Here is a 20,890-nt window from a genome sequence, read left to right as displayed (position 1 = left end):
AGTGTGGCTTGCCTGCCCTTTACATTGCCGCTCCGATCGCTAAGCGCAGCTTCGCTCGGCCGACGTCGGTAGGCAGACGCAAAGCGGAGATAGCGAAGAGCGAGCTGGCAGAGAGCGTTTAGCAGGGCAATCAAGCGCAAAGCTTTAACAAACAAATGAGTGACATAGACATAAGTAACAAACAAAATAAGAGGCTGAGGGCCAAGAATTAGGTACTATTTTGCAAGCAGCTAATCGGCTGGGTTCTGCTCCGAACAGTATGGTTGGAAGATTTTTAGATTTTTGCGGAAAATGGATGTGTGTAACGCCAATAAGGAAACGTTTCCGCCCCATAAGGAATATATATTCTTGATCAGCATCAATAGCCGATTCGATTGAGTCATGTCTGTCTGTCCGTTCGCCCGTCAATCTTGTTTGACGCCTAGTTCTCAGAAACTATAAAAGCTGGAGTAATACTACTGTAATACCGCACTGTTACAAGTGCATTTTAAAATTTTATATACAGACTCCTGTGATGACGGTTTATCCTGTTTCTTTTTTCAATCTGTCCGTATATGAGAGTTTTTTCAAACACCCTATAAATTTGAAACGTTATTTGGGGGAGCTGTTTTTTTGTTTAAAGTGTCAATGGACCATGGAGAAAAATTGCTTGCTACCTCGATTCAGCAAAATGGTATTAAAGCCAGTGAGCTCTCTATGCAGAGCTGATATCCAGAGATAGCCCTTGATCAGTAGACCTGAACTAAAACGCCTATTTTAAATGACCATTGAATATAATGTTCGGGCCAGCCGCTGAAGAATAACCGTAACTTTAACATTATTATTGTATGAGCAGAGAGAGCCGCCTATGTTGTAAAACGTTGACGTTCTGCAGAGCTGCTGCGCTCTCCCGCTAAAGGGGCTCTCTGCCGCCGCCACTTCGGCAACTACTTTGATCTGCTGCCGCCACTTCGGCAATCACTTTGATCTAACGCCGTCGTCTATAGTTTAGTTCTATGCTAACCCCTCTGCGCATTGGTTGCATATCGATCTCGCATAAAGTTTATCTGGCAATAGCAAGCAATCGGCTTCCGCTAAGCCACCAAGATTAAATACGAATTATAAAGTTTAACCCAAAATCTCTTTTCATTTTGAAACACATAGGTGCCAAAAAAGCTTGGCATCTCAAACATATAATAAGAATAAGTTTTCTATAAAAATAGTATTGGTATATAAAAAAGCATTACATCGAACTTAGTCGTCGTGGCTTCATGTGCGTGATGTGTTCTACCCTCAATGTTTTGGTGTACCTCCTGGTCATATCCCATTTTGTCGTAGAGGTAAGGATAAATTAACACGAGTGGAAACTATTTGTACAACCAATTACCAACATCTCGAAGATCGCTTGTCGAGTGGAGTTCACGAACGTAAAGTGCAATTCTGTGGACAAGGAGTTCTCCGATTTTGAATATTGTTATCTGAAATCTGTGAACCGGAGCTACAAATATCTATCGCTGAAAGTCAATCTGTTTCAAGTTCCTATTACCAATGTCTCGGTATGTATGTAAAGGTGAGCTGACCGAATTTGTTTGTAATTTTTTTGCATTTCAGACGAAAATAGGACTGTACAAGCGATTCAGTGGATATAAACCATTCCTTTACAATTTAACTGTGGATGCCTGCAAATTTCTTAAACATCAAAAATCATTCCCCATTGTATCATATTTTTATGAGTTAATCAAAGATTTTTCAAATATGAATCATTCATGTCCCTACGATGTAAGTAAAGAGATGATTCATTGATTATGTAAATATTTATGTATATTTTATAGCATGATCTACTATTGGATAAGCTTACCATCGAGCATGTCAATAACCGATTCTCGAAAACTCTGGACTTTCCCGCGGGCGATTACTTGATCCACTTGCACTTTCTGGCCTACGGCATCAACCGTGCGGTGGTAAATATATTTCACCCTTTCGTGAATGCTCATTCTCTAGGAACGAAAGATGTTTATTCAATATGCATTATTATCAATAAATGTTCTTATGTTTTGTCAAAACAAATGTCTAAATTAAAATATCATTTAAATGTAGTATTTTTACTATTTTCAGAATGACAACGGTGACAATGGCAAGAGGATAATTGTTTTGCGGTTTTAGCAAAATGGTATTAAAGCTATGTAGTTCCTAATGCAAAGCTGATATTCAATAAGAGTTCTAAATTTAAATGTTAGCTAAATAAAACAATGTTAGGAAATATTTTATGGCAACTTGGAATACACTAAAATTCATATTTTTGTCGTCTGTATCGATGTCATAAAAAATTCTTCAATATAATTCAATGCTTTTCATTAGTCCTTCAAGCAAACATATTGAGGATCCTACTATTTTCTTTTATATTCTATTTTTATAACCGATACTCAAAATGATTACAGGTGTATATTCGATTTTTTCGGAAAATGCATGTGTGTAACGCCTAGGAGGAAGCGTTTCCGAACTCATAAAGTCTATATATTCTTGATCAGTATCAATAGCCGAGTCGATTGAGCCATGTCTGTCTCTCCGTCCGTCCGTCAAGGCCACATTTGTGCCAGGTCAACCTGTCAGGTTTTTTTTTTTACTTCAAAAAAGCAATATGGGTGTAAACTTATTTGAAAAATTCATCAGGTTCACTTAAAACTTTGCATATGATTTTGGTTTTGTCTTTCAGGATCCGAAAAATTTTTGGCTATGGCTAACTGGACATCTAACTCACCGATCATGTTTCGCACCGTGAAATGAATATTCTTCTATATTCAGTTGGACCCTTTGACCAGTGGGTGGTGCAGAAGACGCGACTAGACATAATGCAAGTTCGCCCGTTTTGTGTACATAGCTGGGTGTCCTGGACATCCTTGGGAACTGTGTTCGCGACTGTGGATGCTGTTTCGGCCAATAGTTTGCCCGCATCCGCCATGCTGAGACGTTTCAGGGACCCACGATTTAGTCCAACATGGCGATGGAACGGCTGCAGCGCATTGAAGCTAAGATCAAATGAACCAAATGAAACCACCAAAAATGCCCATCGGCCGAAAACATCGATATTTTATATCATGCAAAAATAATAGCATACAAAGTCATATATTTTGCAATTAGTGGACTTTGTACAGAAACCAAGAATAGGTTTCAGGAGATACATATGCATATAGTGACATATCCATAATTCCCCACATCCCATACACATTATGTTTATGTACAATTCATCCACCCCATCCACACAAGTAACAGGACCCCACTCAAGAATCAATAACTGTTTCTTCCCATACTCCAAGCTGGGCCCCCCATAATATAAACAATGGACCACATTGTTTCATCAACATTAGAGCCAATTGAGGACCAATCAAAGCTAGACATAAAACCAAGGAGTATCACATTCCTAGCTCCGTCATGTAATGCAACACCGATCGCCAGCAGTGGATGCCTTTCATCAAAGCCGACGAATCCCCAAATATCGATCCAGGCACGTACGCCACCGACACGAAGATGCAGCCGAGGAAAGCAACGCCCGAAGCCAGAGTCGGGAGTTCCAAGAGAAGGGCTCTTGGAAACTAGCCAGCAGCAGAGAGATCAGTTCCGTTTGAGACAAGCAGACGTAAAGTTAAGTCGGGGAATTCAACCAATCTTGTGACATAAAGAAATTAAGTACTAAAAATAAAATCTTTTTTAAAAACTAAATTTCGAGTTGCGGATATTTAACTGGCGCAGTCGGTAGGATTTCGTTTAAAATTAACTCATATATTTCGGTAATGGTCAGCTTGTGTAATTTCTAATTACTGTGATCACGTAATCCCGGAATCGTTAATAAAATTGTGAAATCCGCCAAAGAACCTATGTGTTACGAGCACATACGATTTGATAAACTAAAATTAAGTGAACTGAAGTAAGCGGAGATAGTGATCCACCAAGAACAGTGAAACACTGAATACAAAATCAAAAAACTTACAAGTGAACCAAAATAAAGTTAACGAGGGGGAACGTTGTGAGTTGCTGCGGACACCGCAACTCTACGGTTATACCCGATACTAAGTCAGTATAACTCTCCTCCGGCAGACGCCGCTAATATTAAACGACACGACAAAGAGTGCGTGCGAGAGAGACAGAAAATCAGTCTGAGCGTCACGTCGGGCGCTGCGTAGCCACTGCAAATTGATTTGTTCCTATTGGCTATAAAAATTATCTGATCTGATCCAGATTCAGCAATCTGATAGATATGGTCGTTATCTATGATTCTGCGTTTTTAGTTTTCTCGAATGTGCAATATTGTAGATGCAACAGATTTTCGTCCTTTGTGTGGGCGGAAGGGGGTTGGGCGAAATTTTGAGATACACGTTTTATAGTAAGATCTAACTGGAGTGCGAATATCAAATTTGGTTACTCTAGCCTTAATAGTCTCTGAGATTTTTAAATATCCCCAGATTTTCGTCCTTTGCGGGGCGGAAGGGGGTGTGGCGAAATTTTAAAACAAACTCGTCTCGGTCCGATATATTAGGAGTGTGGATACCAAATTTGGTTGCTCTAGCTTTTGTAGTCTCTGAGATCTAGGCGCTAATGTTTTACTCTAAGCAAAGCCGCCTATGCTACGTGTGTGTTAGAGAGAGACAGGGCGAGAAAAAATGAAATTGTTTTCTTGATTCTGGCTATAATAATAATACGATCCAATTCAGATTCCGCAGTCTTAAAGATATGGTCATTCTCTACAATTCTACGTTTTTGGTTTTCTCATATCTTTAAAGTTGTGGATGCCACAGATTTTCGTCCTTTGTGGGGGCGGAAGTGGGCGGGACGAAGTTTTGAAATATTTTTGTAGTAGTGACATATCACAGAAGTCTGGATCCAAAACATCGTTGCTCTAGCTCTTATAGTCTTTGAGCACTAGGCGCTGAAGGGGACGGACAGACGGACAGCCGGACGGACGGACAGACAGACAGGGCTCAATCGACTCGGCTATTGATGCTGATCAAGAATATATATACTTTATGGGGTCGGAAACGATTCCTTCTGGACGTTACACACATCCGCTTTTACCACAAATCTAATATACCCCAATACTCATTTTGAGTATCGGGTATAAAAACTACTGAAAACAAAACAAAACCCAATCAACACCAACAACATGGCGTTACCACCAGTATCATTGAGCGAAATCTACTTGAACCAGGCACTGCTGTCGATCAGACAAATCCCTGCCTATGACGGTTCATCTGGACAGCTAAGCTCATTTATCAAACGAATCGAATATGTATGCGGATTATATCCAACTGAAGATCTTCGCCAACAAAGGATCCTATTTGGAGCGACCGAGATCCAACTGTCAGGAGAGCCACAACGCATATCGCAAATGATACAACCCAACACGTGGCTCGAACTGAAGACGGCGCTGATCAACGAGTTCAAAAATCACACACCATATGAAGAACTCTTACGACAACTATACACCACCAGATTCAACGGCAGTCTTCGTAAGTTTATAGAAGAATTAGAGATAAAAGCATTATTAATAAACAATAAGCTAAACTTAGAAAACATACCAGAAAATAATGTCATTTATAAAAACGCTTTGAACAACACAATTAAAGATGTCATTACTCGAAAACTTCCTGACAGAGTGTTCATGACCTTAGCAAGAAAAGATATTACCACATTTTCTAATCTTAAGAAGGCAGCACAAGAAGAAGGATTGTACGAAGCTAGTACAACAGATTCAGGTACAAATAAAGATCAATCGAAATCGTCTCAATCAAATCGAAAGAATGTTGGAAACTATTATCCAAATTATAATACTACTAACTATCACAATCAAACTCAGAGTTCATCTGGAACAGGTCAGACTAATCGAACAAATCAAAATCAAAATTCCCAAAATCCTGGATTATACAATGAGTTCAAAAATTCCTTGAATCAAGGTAGGGCTCAGAATCCATTCAATCAGCAAATATCTCAAAACCAAGCTAGTGGGAGTGGACCCAACCAACCTACTAAAAGAGGGAGGGAGAGCCAGAGTGGCCAAACGAAGATGGACGTAAATTTTCATCAAGCCGCCTCGGAAGAAACCGAGGAGGACCCTATATAAACATTACCATTAATAAAAGAATATTAAGGTGTATCGCTGACTCGGGATCATCGATCAACATCATGAAAGAAAATTATACAGATTCCGAGATAAAAGACGATAACCTTACGGTCCATACCATCAATGGACCTGTCCGTTTAACCAAGAGTATAATGAGGAATGCGAACAAAACATGTCCGTCCGAACAAAAGTTCTACATACATAACTTTTCCGAAAATTGTGATATTTTATTAGGAAGAGAATACTTGATGGCAAGTAAAGCCGTCATCGATTACAGAAATGACACTGTAACACTAGGAGATAGGTCGTACCCAATCATTCAGAGTGGAGAAGCTATTGAAGCCGGCAAGACCGCACAGAAGTGCACTGATCCCTCTACAAATGAAGAGAAGATCGCACCTAAGTGCCTTGACCCATCTCCAGAGGGAGATCAATACTTCGCTTCCGCTCTAGACAGTGAATTAAGGGAATGTAATCAATTAAGATTGGAACACTTAAACGACGAAGAGAGGGAAGAGTTAAAGAAGGTCTTATATGAGTTTAAGGATGTGCAGTACAGAGAAGGTGACAATTTGACTTTCACAAGTACAATCAAGCACGAGATCAAAACTCAACATGAAGACCCGGTCTACAGACGACCATACAAATATGCCCAGATACATGATCAGGAGGTAAACCAGCAAATCAAAGATATGATCAGGCAGGGAATAATTCGAAAGTCGAATTCTCCTTACTGCTCGCCCATATCTATGATTCCGAAGAAGATAGATGCTTCAGGAAAGCAAAAATATCGAATGGTAGTAGACTTTAGAAGTCTAAATGAAATAACAGTTAAGGACAAATTCCCAACTCCACGAATGGATGAAATCCTAGACAAACTAGGTAAATGTCAGTATTTTACGACAATCGATTTAGCAAAAGGTTTCCATCAAATACCCATGGAACCTAGCTCAATCCCCAAAACTGCGTTCTCCACTAAGCATGGACATTACGAGTTCACTCGTATGCCCTTTGGGCTAACCACTGCCCCAGCTACCTTCCAAAGATGTATGAACAATCTGCTAGAAGAGTTAATCTTCAAAGATTGCTTTGTATACTTAGATGACATCATTATATTTTCCACTTCATTGGAAGAACACTTGTTGTCACTAAGGAGAGTATTTGGAAAGTTGAGAGACGCCAACTTGAAGCTACAAATGGATAAATGTGAATTCATGAAAAAGGAAACTGAATTCCTAGGTCATGTAGTCACTACTGAAGGAATAGTACCAAGTCCAGGCAAAATCTCTGCCATTGTCAAATTTCCAATACCAGAAACGACTAAACAAATAAAGTCATTCTTAGGTCTGTGCGGGTTCTACAGGAAATTCATTCCTAATTTTGCAAACATAGCAAAACCCATGACACTCAAACTAAAGAAAGGAGCTGTCATAGACCCCAAGGAAGAAAAGTACGTCGAGGCATTTGAGAGACTAAAAGTACTCATCACCTCAGACCCTATCCTTGCGTTCCCAGACTTTGACAAAATGTTCACGGTAACAACCGACGCTAGTAACATAGCATTGGGAGCGGTTTTGTCACAAGAACACAAACCGATCTGCTACGCTAGCAGAACCCTAAATGAACATGAAATAAACTATTCAGCCATGGAAAAGGAATTATTAGCGATCGTATGGGCAACCAAGTATTTCCGTTCATACCTGTTCGGTAGAACATTCGAGATACAAAGCGATCATAAACCCTTGATTTGGTTGAACAACCTCAAGGAGCCAAATATGAAATTACAAAGGTGGAAAATAAAACTGAATGAGTTTGATTTTAAAATGAAATATCTACCAGGCAAAGAAAATCATGTAGCTGATGCCTTATCAAGGGTAAAGATTAATGAAAATCTCCTTGGAGAAGCTTCCAATAGCGTTGGTGCAACTGTACATAGCGCACAGGAAGACAATCTAAATCACATTGCTATCACGGAAAGACCAATTAACTATTACAATCGGCAAATTGAGCTAATAAAAGGCAATGAAGATAAGGTAGAAACAATTCGTTATTTTCACAAGCTAATCATCAAGATCACGTATAAGGAAATGACTAACACCTAAGCGAAGGATATAATAAAGGAATATCTATGCACCAAAAAGAGCGCATTATATTTCCATAACGAAATAGATTTTCCTCCATTCCAAAAAGCCTATTTAGAAATCATTAATTCTAACAATATAACCAAAGCTATTAAATCAAGCACGAAACTCCTAGATATTCAGAATTACGCTGAATTTAAAGAAACCATATTAAAGAATCATAAAGGCTTACTCCATCCAGGGATAGAGAAAACCGTCAATTGGTTTAGGGGAAAATACTATTACCCGGATTATCAAAAACTAATCCAAAACATCATAAACGAATGTCCTACTTGTAATATTGCCAAAACAGAGCATAGAAATACGAAGTTGGCATTCGAAACTACACCGGAAATACTGAACATCAGAGAGAAATACGTCATAGATTTCTATATGGTTGGTAACCAACAGTTCCTATCATGTATTGACGTATACTCGAAGTTTGACACTCTTGTAGAAGTAAAAAGTCGTGACTGGTTAGGTTAGAAGCAAAAAGAGCCATCATGAAAGTTTTTAACGAGATGGGCAAACCAATTGAAATCAAAGCCGATAAAGATTCAGCTTTTATGTGCACAGCATTGCAAGCATGGCTGAATGCGGAAAACGTCAAAATAGAGATCACTTCCAGCAAAAATGGAATATCTGACGTAGAAAGATTTCATAAAACAGTAAATGAAAAATTAAGAATAATATCTAGCGAGGATAACCCAGAAGATAGATTCACGAAGTTTGAATTGATTCTTTATACTTATAATCATAAAACCAAACATAATACCACAAATAGGAGACCAGCTGATATATTCATTTATGCAGGCTCACCTGATTATGACACCCAACTAAATAAAGTGAATAAAATCACTCAATTAAATAAAAACCGCATAGAGTATGAAGTAGATACCCGCTATAAACTATCACCTCTAGTTAAGTCTAAGGTAACAAATCCTTTCAAAAGGACGGGCGAAATTAGACAGGTAGACGAAAAACATTATGAAGAAAAGAATAGGGGTAGGAAAATAACTCATTATAAATCAAAATTCAAGAAAAAGAAGAAATCTAATAGAAGCAAATATAATAATTCCAGAGAAACCGAGGAAGTTAATGGAATCGGCGAACTTCAACACAATTAAAATCCTCATCTTCCTCATAATTACCATCGTAATGGCACAGGGCCAAAACATAGAAATAAATCCTATAAAATCCCAAAACGGATATATGATATTCAAAACTGGATCGATTAACATACCTATCAATTACGAATACCATTATCTAACTGTTAATGTAACTAAAACCGAAGAACTATACCAAAATTTATTAATGCAAGCCACTAAATTCCAGGACATAATCCAAATAAAATATCTAGTAGACAAATTGCAAAGAGAAATGAACGGGCTAAAAATAACCAAAAGAAATAAAAGAGGCCTAATCAATATAGTAGGAACAGCCTACAAATATCTCTTTGGAACACTAGATCAGGAAGATAAAGTCGATTTAGAACAAAAAATATAAAATTTAGCCAGCCATAGCATTCAAATGAATGAACTAAATTTGGTAATAGATGCAGTTAATAGCGGAATAAACGTTATAAACAAACTAAATGAAGAAAAAGACAGGAATCAACAAATAGAAATTTTGATATTCAATCTACAACATTTCACAGAATATATCGAAGATATAGAACTAGGTATGCAATTAACTAGGCTCGGTATATTTAATCCAAAATTATTAAAACAAGACTACCTGGAACAAATAAATTCTGAGAAAATACTGTAACAATTCCACGATATATTTCTATCCGTGAGTAGGGGATGGATTGGAGGGGCTGTCGAGGTCACGGCCGGGGGGGATTCTTTGGTTCCGTGCTCATTCGGTAACTTGGGGGGTTCGTTTGACCGCGTCTCGACTCCTACTACATAAACTTTAAATTTTTTAGAATCCCGTGACTCTACCGGGAGCGAACTCCGAAAACAACACTATGCCTATTCCGAGCATAACGGACATTAAATGGCACAATCATAGGGCGTGTTCCAAACTCTCGCGGGCGTGAGGTCTTGCGATGGAAGTCGACCCACACGATTCTATACCCATCCTTCCATGATTTCCAGTGGTGCGAAGGTTCTGGAAATCCCTAAAATTCTTACCCTACCCCATTAAGTCACCCTTTCCCTTGGAAATGATAAGTCTACTCCATGTTCATTGCTAATAACATTCAATATATTTCGTTGTACTTCATCATAGACATGTTGCTTCAATCCAAAACTAGCAAACCAAGTTTCACTTCCAACAATAACACAAGTATTGAACTACAATCAGCAGGCAACTCAAGAAAAAAAATTAGTGGAATGAACAAAAATTAGGAGGCTTAATCCCTAAGGAGGAAAACAAAATTTATAGATATAGGTATATATAAACGGTGGAGTATAAATAGAAAAGATAGGAATATAATATAGGATATTCGAAATAATTAAATTAGGTATGTATAAAGGAAAAACGAGGGGGAACGTTGTGAGTTGCTGCGGACACCGCAACTCTACGGTTATACCCGATACTAAGTCAGTATGGCTCTCTCCGGCAGACGCCGCTAATATTGAACGACACGACAAAGAGTGCGTGCGAGAGAGACAGAAAATTAGTCTGAGCGTGACGTCGGGGGCTGCGTAGCCACTGCAAATTGATTTGTTCCTTTTGGCTACAAAAATGATCTGATCTGATCCAGATTCAGCAATCTGATAGATATGGTCATTATCTATGATTCTGCGTTTTTAGTTTTCTCGAATGTGCAATATTGTGGATGCAACAGATTTTCGTCTTTTGTGTGGGCGGAACCAGGAGTGCGGATACCAAATTTGGTTACTCTAGCCTTAATAGTCTCTGAGATTTTTGAATATCCCCAGATTTTCGTCCTTTGCGGGGGCGGAAGGGGGTGTGGCGAAATTTTGAAACAAACTCGTCTCGGTCCGATATATTAGGAGTGTGGATACCAAATTTGGTTGCTCTAGCTTTTGTAGTCTCTGAGATCTAGGCGCTAATGTTTTACTCTAAGCAAAGCCGCCTATGCTACGTGTGTGTTAGAGAGAGACAGGGCGAGAAAAAATGAAATTGTTTTCTTGATTCTGGCTATAATAATAATACGATCCAATTCAGATTCCGCAGTCTTAAAGATATGGTCATTCTCTACAATTCTACGTTTTTGGTTTTCTCATATCTTTAAAATTGTGGATGCCACAGATTTTCGTCCTTTGTGGGGGCGGAAGTGTGCGGGGCTAAGTTTTGAAATATTTTTGTAGCAGTGACATATCACAGAAGTCTGGATCCAAAACATCGTTGCTCTAGCTCTTATAGTCTTTGAGCACTAGGCGATGAAGGGGACGGACAGACGGACAGACGGACGGACGGACAGACGGACAGACGGACGGACGGACAGACGGACAGACAGACAGGGCTCAATCGACTCGGCTGTTGATGCTGATCAAGAATATATATACTTTATGGGGTCGGAAACGATTCCTTCTGGACGTTACACACATCCACTTTTACCACAAATCTAATATACCCCAATACTCATTTTGAGTATCGGGTATAATAAAAATAAAAATCCAAAAAATTTTCAAAAGCAGCGGTGGTCATACCAGCGATCAGCAATGGTGAGCCAAAACGAAATTTAATTAAACATTATAAATTTATTGATTTTTTTTTTCCTGGGTTGAGGAGATTTTTTTTTCTATGTTGGTTAGTGTATGGCTTGGCTACGTTTCCATGCATTAAAAGAATGCAGGGAATGCGAGCAAGGCCAGCTTAGCAGAATTGGCACCGAAGAGACCGAAAAGCTTCGAGCGTGTGGAACGCAAGCGTTGCGCTCTCTTATCAGCAGCGGCTGGCCGCTGCGCATGCGTTTTAGATTTTGACGAAGACAGGCGCAAAGGAGAAAATTGAAATTGGGTCACTTACGGCTTTAATACAGTGGTCCCTCGCTGAAAGGCGCCCTTCGTTGTGGAGCTGTGGAAACCATGTTAATGTGTGCCCAGGTCGGAGGGGAATTGGTAAATAGGGGGGGTATGAAAAAGGTTTTTTTTTGTTTTTTTTTTTTTTTTTTTTGTAGTCTGTTACTTTATGATTAAGTTTTTCGGTCTCCAACCCGCAAAAATAAATTCCGTTTTGAGAACTTTCACATTCCCGCCTATCGAGGTAGGACTGTGACGCAGAGTTAAGGAAAGTTACATAGTCATATAAGTGCTCAGAAGGAACCAAAAAAAATTACAATTAAAACTACACTATGCTACGAAATCTGGGTCCGGATCCGTGGCGGCGTCTTCTGGGCCGTCGCAGACAGCGAGTTAGCGGCGCATAAGGGGGGGTGATCTCTATGCCCTCTATGCCCTCTATGCGCGTACGTTAGATATGGCGCAAGGGTTATGGCCGGTGGAGGTTATGTCGCCGGGCAGGTGGATGCTTCAACGACTCAAAAAGGAAAAAAAAATCTCGGCCCCACACCAAGGTCGACTCCGAAGAGTACTCCCGTCAAGGGTGGGAGTTTGGTGTGGGTGGGGCAGAACTTTGGGAGAGCCGGGTGGCTACCGCTCGGGGCCAGGGCCCTATGGGCGAAACAGAACCAAAACCACGAGGGCTAAGAAAAAAATCTAAATTTTCCCTACAGGGCACTTTAACATACCGGTTTTTCGGACTTTTCCACGGAGACACGAGCGTTGGGTTCTCCTGGCAGAGCTGCGGGACGCACGGGTTTGCAACAAGAACAACACTTGCTGGCGAGGCGAGGCAAATATGCACTTTTCGCCAGGGTAGTTTCTTGCCAGTTTTCTCGGCGCACGGTTATTAATTTTCGCCCGATTTTTGCGGCGCGCCCACCGTGTGGGATTTTCCCCGTTCCGTTTTATTTCTTTTCGGTTTGTCTTTGTGGCACTTATTTGGGTTACTTTTCTTTTCTTTTGGGCTTACACGTGGTCGATTTAGTTATATATTTGCTACCGCCGCGGAGATAGCCACCGGCTGCACAGATTCAAATTTTCGAAAGAGAACGTTCTGGTGCTTTTGCACTGCTTAAATAAGAGCTTACCGATCTTAAAGCTCGGCTTCGAAAGCTCCGTTGCGATGCGCTGCACAGCACTTACGGCAGCTCAGCTCAGCTGTTCCCTACCTCGAGCTTGCTTGCACCATCCCCAACTATACTATGCCCTGCAGCGATAATTGGCCCAAGGTTATTGCATGCGATATCCGAGCACCATAGCGATAACCTATTTTGAATCGGTATTGTCCAACCGCAACCGTTACACCACCCGATAATATGCCACCGTTAGACGGAATATTAGCGGGAATCAGGATCGAATGTCTTTCGCATGAAAGGTTCCTATTTCTCGGCCCTGCAGATTTTCCAGGAGGTAGAAACAATTACCCAGTTTTTTCCGCACGCGACATTTCAGAAATTTAGGAGCCAATTTGGCATTAAAATTTTGCGTGAATTTGCTCAAGGAAAAATTTCGGTGAAATACTTCCTGACCTTCTCGGAACGACACAGGCTTGGCTCGTAAATTGTATTGAGCAACGTTGCGCTCATACGCTTTCTTAATATTGCCCTGTATATCTTTTCGAATTAGAGCTAAATTGTCTGACCTAGCTACCGGGACAACGGGTTCTTCCAGCAAGTCTAAATCGCAGCGAACAAGATATACTTGAGAGATGCTGATCCCAGTATGTCTGATCCTGCTGAAGATATGCTCGCACGGCAGCTAACAATGAACGATTTACTCGTTCCGCCGCATTACTTTGGGGAGAGTATAGTGCCGTGTACATATGTTTAATTCCCAGCTGTGTCAAGAATGCGTTGAATTCTGTAGCTTTGAATTGTTTTCCATTGTCGCTAACAATAGTTTCAGGCACCCCATATGCATGAAAGATATGCTTTAGCAGAAATTCTTGGACTACTACGGAAGTAAATTTCTTCAGGGGGTGTAGCCAATGGTATTTACTGAAGTGATCTAAGACAATTAGCAAACCAACATGTCCATTTTTGCTGCGTGGATAAGGTCCAAGCAGATCTATGTATAATCGTTGAAATGGTCGACAAGTTGATATGTGGTTTCCCATGGGTGGCCGCAGAGTATAATTAGGAGCTTTGCATGCTTTGCACACCTCACAACTACGAATATACTCTCGAACATCTTTAGCTAAGCCGGGCCAAAACAGACTTCTTCGAACTTTTTCTATGGTCTTTTGCATGCCGGCATGCGCTGAAGTAGGATTGTCATGAGCTTGTCTAAGAACGTCGGTCTTCAATCGCTCGGGAACCCATAACTTCCAAGTTCGACTGTCTTGCTCCGCCTTTCCATCTGCGTGTTCGGTTCGAATGTACAGAAATTGGTCGATAATCTTCAGATCGGGCAGTTGAGAGGAATTTTTCTGATACTGTTCTTTTAACTGTTGGTAGCTCTCATCCTGAAAGGCATCGGATTCGAGATCTATCACAGGACTCATCACTACTGCGGATACTTCAGGTTCATGTAATCGGGAAAGAGCATCGGGGACAATGTGATCTTTTCCTTTTCGGTGCGATATCGAGAATTTAAATTGCTGCAATCTAAAAATCCATCGAGCTAACCTCCCCGACACGTTTTGCTGGCGCATTAGCCACAACAAACTGGAATGATCAGTAATCACTTCGAATTCCTGCAGTTCCAGATAGCAACGGAATTTTTCGATGGCCAGAATTACGGCCAAGCACTCGCGCTCCGACGACTTAGTTTTTTCGACATAAACGCTATTGGCTTTTCCTGCGGATCCACCAATGGCACGAGCACGGCTCCTATACCAAAATCACTAGCATCACAGTGGAGGAAAAATTTCTGTTCGAAGTCTGGGTTTTCGAGCACTGGAGCCGAAGTCAACACGGGTTTTAAAGAGTCCATTGCGACTTGTGCTTCCGGGGTCCAAATAAATTTCTTTTTGTTGGAAAGAAGCTCGGTGATAGGACAGGATAGCTCAGAGAAATTCTGGATGAATCTCCGGTACCAGCCACAGACCACAAGAAAGCCGCGAACCTGTTTTAGATTCCTTGGCGGTGGCCAGTTCACTATACAAGCTACTTTGGAGGGATCAGTGCAAATACCTCCATTACTGATGACGTATCCAAGATAATTTACGCTGATGACACAGAACTGACTCTTCTTAATATTCAGAGTCAGGTTGGCTTTTCTGAACTGTTCAGCTAGCCGTACCAGCACGGCTAGATGGGAAGAGAAATCTGCTGATACGATGCAGAGATCGTCCAAGTATCCAAAGACGCAGTAACGCAAATCCGGGGGAATGATCTCATCCATCAAACGACATAGTGGATGGAGCGTTACACAGGCCAAAAGGCATAACCTTAAACTGATATAAAGGCCTTCCCGGGACCGTAAAAGCAGTTAGTGACTTGGAATCCTCAGAGAGTTCGATCTGCCAATATGCATCTTTTAGGTCCAGCTTGGTTATGATATTTGTCTTGGGCAACCGGGCAAAAATACCATCGATACTTGGTAATGGGTAGGCATCCTTACGGGTGACTTCATTCAGTCTTCGAGCATCGAGACACAGACGGACTTTGTTGGGCTTGAGAACCAGTCGCATTGGCGAACTCCAAGCACTGGATGACGGTTCGATAACGCCTAGTTGGAGCATGCGATCTACCTCAGCATAAAGCAACTTTTCCACCGCTAGGCTAACCGGGTAAAAGCGTTGTTTTACGGGGGCGGCCTGACCTACATCGATATGATGCTTAAGCAAGGCCGTACGCCCTAGTCCCTCCGTCGCGTTGGGAAATAACTGTTCAACAACCTCGAGTTGTTGGTTTTGCTGCCTAGTTAAAAGAAAACCGTAAGGGGTCTGGTTCGGCTGCCTCATCGTCTTTCGAGCTTATCTCGACAGCTGCAATGATGTCTGGGGCAAGCGCAAAGGATCTCCAAAAATCGTGACCTAGGATTAGATTTTGTGTCAGGGATGGAATTATATATAACTTCATGGGGTTCTCTATAGTTCGATAACGCATGATGACATTTAATACCCCCAGTATCTGTTGACTTTGACCATCTGCAGTTTTTGCAGTGGCTTTTATTAGTTTATATTCAGAAAAGGATGAAAAATCAGTCTGAGCTACTTCAGCACCTATACAGCTGATACTTGCGCCGGTGTCTAACAGCCCCTGTTCTGTTCGACCCAGAAATGATACTTCGGCATAACTGCGCATATCCTTGGGACTATTAATAATAGCGGAAACTAACAGTCTACGGTTATTTTTGACATTATCATAATATTTTCTTAAACGCTGGATTCGTTTTGGGGCTTCATGTGGTTTTTCATTAAAAATTCTGTTTCGAACCTCTAAATATTTATGAATCCGTTCGGGATAGGGTAAAAACCGACAACCTCTCTTTACGATCGTATTCGTTTCCTTTCTTTTCTCACAACAAGAAGCCAAACTCTTCTTGTCTCGCTCTAAGTCAACGGGCAAGATTAATGGTGGTTTTTTGGGGGCATCCGGCTGTTGTTGGATGCACCCTTCTGACGGTTTTCCGAAGCTCTACGAATGCATGTTTGGCACTGCGGCTTATAGACATTCGGAGCTCCACAGCCGTAACAAAATATCCGCCTATCTGCCATACAATTTTCCCACACATGTCCAAGCTCCTCACAATTCCAACAAGAACGCTTAGCCGTCGAACTTTGAATGGCCTCTACGCTGATATCCTCATACTCTTCTTGATCGCTTTCAGGGCGCGATTCCTCCAGACTATGTATCGAACGGCTGCCGACCGGTGGCCGAGACTTGTCAGATTTCTGTAGCTCCTGCACTAGATTTTCATGCATCTGTACTAATCTTCTCAATTGACCAACTGAGCTAATGGACTGATATAAGATTTTGTGACGGGTTTCAGGAAGCAAATTTGCTTTTAATATTTCTATTAATTCCTCTTCCGCCATTTTAATGCCAAATTTATCTATAAGACCAGCCACGGCGTCGTGAAAAGCGACGAAGGGTTCTCCGACGTGTTGCTTTCGAGCTCGAATCAATTCCTTGCTCATAAACTCAGAACGATAGTCTTTATATTGTTGTCTAAGAGCTGCACAAAATTCTGTCCAAACGATGCGATCTACCTGCTTGTGGTATCTCCAATACCAATCGCGCGCTTTGCCAACCAGCAAGATGTGCAAATTTTTGCAAAGGCCGAGAAAATCGCTATCCAAGGTTTCATCGGTTAATGTTTTGACTCGGTAAATGAATTCTTCTACCCCTAAACCTTCGGTAGAACCATCAAAAGGAACATTCCACTTTTGCATAATGTTGGCCGTCTTGGCCGTTCGCAGGCTAGTCATGCTGTTTATACATGAAACTGGTGTTGGGATATTTGGCCTCGCATACCCTTCCTGCGGACTCGCTGGCGGCTGAATCTGCAAAGTGGATATGGCTCTGGCCACAGTGCGCTCAATTATCTGTTGGAGGACATCCAAGTCCAACCCCTGGCTTAGAGGGGCTGTCCGTGCGTTGGGTGCTTCCCAAGGGCTAGAGTGAGTGGCGACATTAGCTGACGGAGCTTCAGTCTGGTTGGAGCTACGGCTAGCATCCAATCCCGACAAACACACTACTTCCGGACCGGAAGATCGACCTGGCGGGAACATCGGTACCTGCTTTTTGGCTGGTGCTCGGGTTCTTTTGGAACGAGTTGGCCTAGTGGTTCGTTCTACCGGGACTGAACCTACAGTTGGAATTTGGCTCAATTGGGTATTCTTGCCATTTCCCTCGGATATCTTTCCCGTCTCTGGCTGAAAATGTCCATTTGCCGGGGTCTGTACGACCTCCAAAGCTTTGGCAAGACTTCGAGTAGTAATTCCCGAGGGACCGGGTAATTCTGTTGGTTCCGGCTGCGGCTTGTTTGGAGAACAATTGCCAACAACTAGTTTTGCTTGCGATAACGTACATACTCGGCTACAGTTCGGACAATCATCGTGATGAGGGAACCATTCATCCAGACATGCTTTATGGAAAACGTGATTGCACGGAGTACAAAAACACGGCTGAGTATTGGACATTTCGGAGCAACAAATGCCGCAAAAGTTTTCCGAACTGAGCGGATTGTTTTGCTGAGGACTATGTCGCAGCGGCATTTTTTATAAGATTTTTTTTTATTTTTTTTTTTTTTTTACTATATTCTACCAAATTTTTCCTAGGGTGACATTTAATGGGTGACATAATAAAATAGGGATAGGAGTTGCGAATCTTTGGAACAGCGGCAAAAGAATTGATTTGGTTTGGGCTATGGTTTCTAATTTGCATTGTCTTAGTATCAGTGCACTGGTTTAAGTGTCCACATATGATTCTGCAAGGATACGCAAGCAGCATACGCGCTAGTTCCAAACAACCATATGCAGCCACCGCTGCCGCTGGAATAATACCCGCCAATGGTAAGGGTATGAGTGAAAACCAAATCTGGGACCGCCATCTCTGTGCTTCCATCACCCGTACAGGGACAATCAGTACTGATATCCGGCCGAAACCAAATATGCAATATTCTGCAATTGTATGCAACCGTATGCTATGCGCAAAGAGTAACAATACCAAATCCGAATCAACCTCACAATTCAATCTATTGAAACTAATATCCGCTGAATTAACTGTAGCTTGGAGGACGCGACCTAAACCAATCTCGCTTGTTCGGTATGAATACGCAAGCAGCATATATGTAGGAAACGAAGGAAAGAGAGAGACACGAAGCGGTCGTGTTTTCGTCGTGTCGTCGGGATAGAGCAGTAATCGGCTCTGAGAGAGCCGATAGCAAGAGAGAGAGATTAGTCAGTTGTCAGTTCAGCCACGCATCAGACGTACACGCATATAATTATTCACAAACATACTTGTAAAACTTGGAGATGTTATAATTTTAAGTCCAACATACTTATCAAATAAATGTTACTCGTTGCCATCAAGCAACTTAAACTACTACAAATTGGGGGCTCGTCCGAAAATAAGCCCAAGACAACAACATTTGCAAGTGAGATTTGTCCGTGTATTTGGAAATTTTGGCGAACACGAGGCTAGAGCTACAAGGAGACAAGCGGCACAGAGACGACAATCTGAGAGCGCTCGTTCCAAAGAGAGCAGAAGCGAAAAAACGACGGCAGACGGCAGCAAACACAGCAAGAATCAAAACCTTCGTTGTTGTTGTTGTGCATTGCGTCTGAGAGGGTAGAGCTACAAGGAGACAAGCGGCACAGAGACGACAATCTGAGCGCGTTCGTTCCAAAGAGAGCAGAAGCGACAAAACGACGGCAGACGGCAGCAAACACAGCAAGAATCAAAACCTTCGTTGTTGTTGTTGTGCATTGCGTCTGAGAGGCTAGAGCTACAAGGAGACAAGCGGCACAGAGACGACAATCTGAGCGCGTTCGTTCCAAAGAGAGCAGAAGCGACAAAACGACGGCAGACGGCAGCAAACACAGCAAGAATCAAAACCTTCGTTGTTGTTGTTGTGCATTGCGTCTGAGAGGCTAGAGCTACAAGGAGACAAGCGGCACAGAGACGACAATCTGAGCGCGTTCGTTCCAAAGAGAGCAGAAGCGACAAAACGACGGCAGACGGCAGCAAACACAGCAAGAATCAAAACCTTCGTTGTTGTTGTTGTGCATTGCGTCTGAGAGGCTAGAGCTACAAGGAGACAAGCGGCACAGAGACGACAATCTGAGTGCGTTCGTTCCAAAGGAAGCAGAAGCGACAAAACGACGGCAGCAAACAGCAAGAATCAAAGAACATTGATTGTTGTTGTGTTGCACTGCGTCGGACGGAGACTACAACTACAAGAAAAGACAAGCAGCAGTTCATTTTGTAACAGCAGAAGCAGCGACGATTCGGGAAGCGACAACGAGTTAACGGCGAACAGCGAGAGCAAGGCAAGGCAACAAAGAGAGGACGGCAACAGCGACATCGACAGGCAAGCGAGATCTGGATGTGGTGGTGTGTGTGCGTCAAATTTGGAGTCTGGAAAGCTCTGCGCAGAAGCGAGAGTTAACAAGGGTAAACCCATAGTAAGGTGAGCGTTAACAGAGAAGCGATCGTTAACAGTGACGACTTTAAAGGCGTTTTCGAAATCGATGTTAACTGGAAAATTGTTAACAGGCCAGCAGTAATAAGGTTGTTTAAGTTGATTTAATTACATTTTCTTAGATATAAGCTAATATCAATTATTTTGTATTTAAATCGTCACGATGCAAGTTGAAGAGATAATGACACTGAGAGTCGCAGATTTGCGAGAGAAGTTAAGAGAGCTTGCGTTGCAGACGACGGGACGAAAGCGCGATTTGCAAGATAGACTATTAATACATCACGGCTTTCCAGTTGAGGATGAAGAAGAGTCAGAGAATGAGTCCGTAGTAACAGCAGTGGATGATACCGTAGCAGTTCAACCAGGTACGCGACAGGCAGAGTATAAATCTTGGTTTACGCTAAAAGACGTGGAAGGTAGTGTGTCACAATTTTCTGGTTCTAATAACCCCGACATCAATCAATGGATAGAGGAATTAGAAGAATGCGCAGCTACTGTTCAATGGAGTCAATTACAATTATTCATTTATGCCAAGCAGTTGTTAGTTGGTGCAGCAAAATCTTTCGTTCGTAGTTTGCGTGATATTCGTAACTGGAATTCGTTGA

General features: G+C 41.8%; 1 protein-coding gene across 1 annotated transcript; it reads left to right on the top strand.

Moving 5' to 3' along the window:
- Positions 1–1,158: 1,158 nt before the first annotated feature.
- On the top strand, positions 1,159–2,158 carry LOC117193681. The gene is made up of 5 exons (XM_033398416.1): positions 1,159–1,319; positions 1,380–1,535; positions 1,591–1,758; positions 1,812–1,940; positions 2,095–2,158. The coding sequence occupies exons 1-5, from the start codon at positions 1,251–1,253 to the stop codon at positions 2,140–2,142; spliced, it is 570 nt and encodes a 189-aa protein (XP_033254307.1). The 5' UTR covers positions 1,159–1,250; the 3' UTR covers positions 2,143–2,158.
- The last annotated feature ends 18,732 nt before the right edge of the window (positions 2,159–20,890 follow it).

Source organism: Drosophila miranda (genome assembly GCF_003369915.1).
Source record: "Drosophila miranda strain MSH22 chromosome Y unlocalized genomic scaffold, D.miranda_PacBio2.1 Contig_Y2_pilon, whole genome shotgun sequence".
Lineage (NCBI taxonomy): Eukaryota > Metazoa > Arthropoda > Insecta > Diptera > Drosophilidae > Drosophila > Drosophila miranda.
The sequence above is the reverse complement of the archived record's forward strand: the minus strand, read 5'-3'. Positions and strand labels throughout refer to the sequence as shown.

Coding starts and splice junctions, on each gene's coding strand:
- LOC117193681 (XM_033398416.1), top strand. CDS start 1,251: ATGTGCGTGATGTGTTCTACCCTCAATGTTTTGGTGTACCTCCTGGTC. Junction 1,320..1,379: donor TATCCCATTTTGTCGTAGAG/GTAAGGATAAAT, acceptor AACATCTCGAAG/ATCGCTTGTCGAGTGGAGTT. Junction 1,941..2,094: donor ACGGCATCAACCGTGCGGTG/GTAAATATATTT, acceptor TACTATTTTCAG/AATGACAACGGTGACAATGG.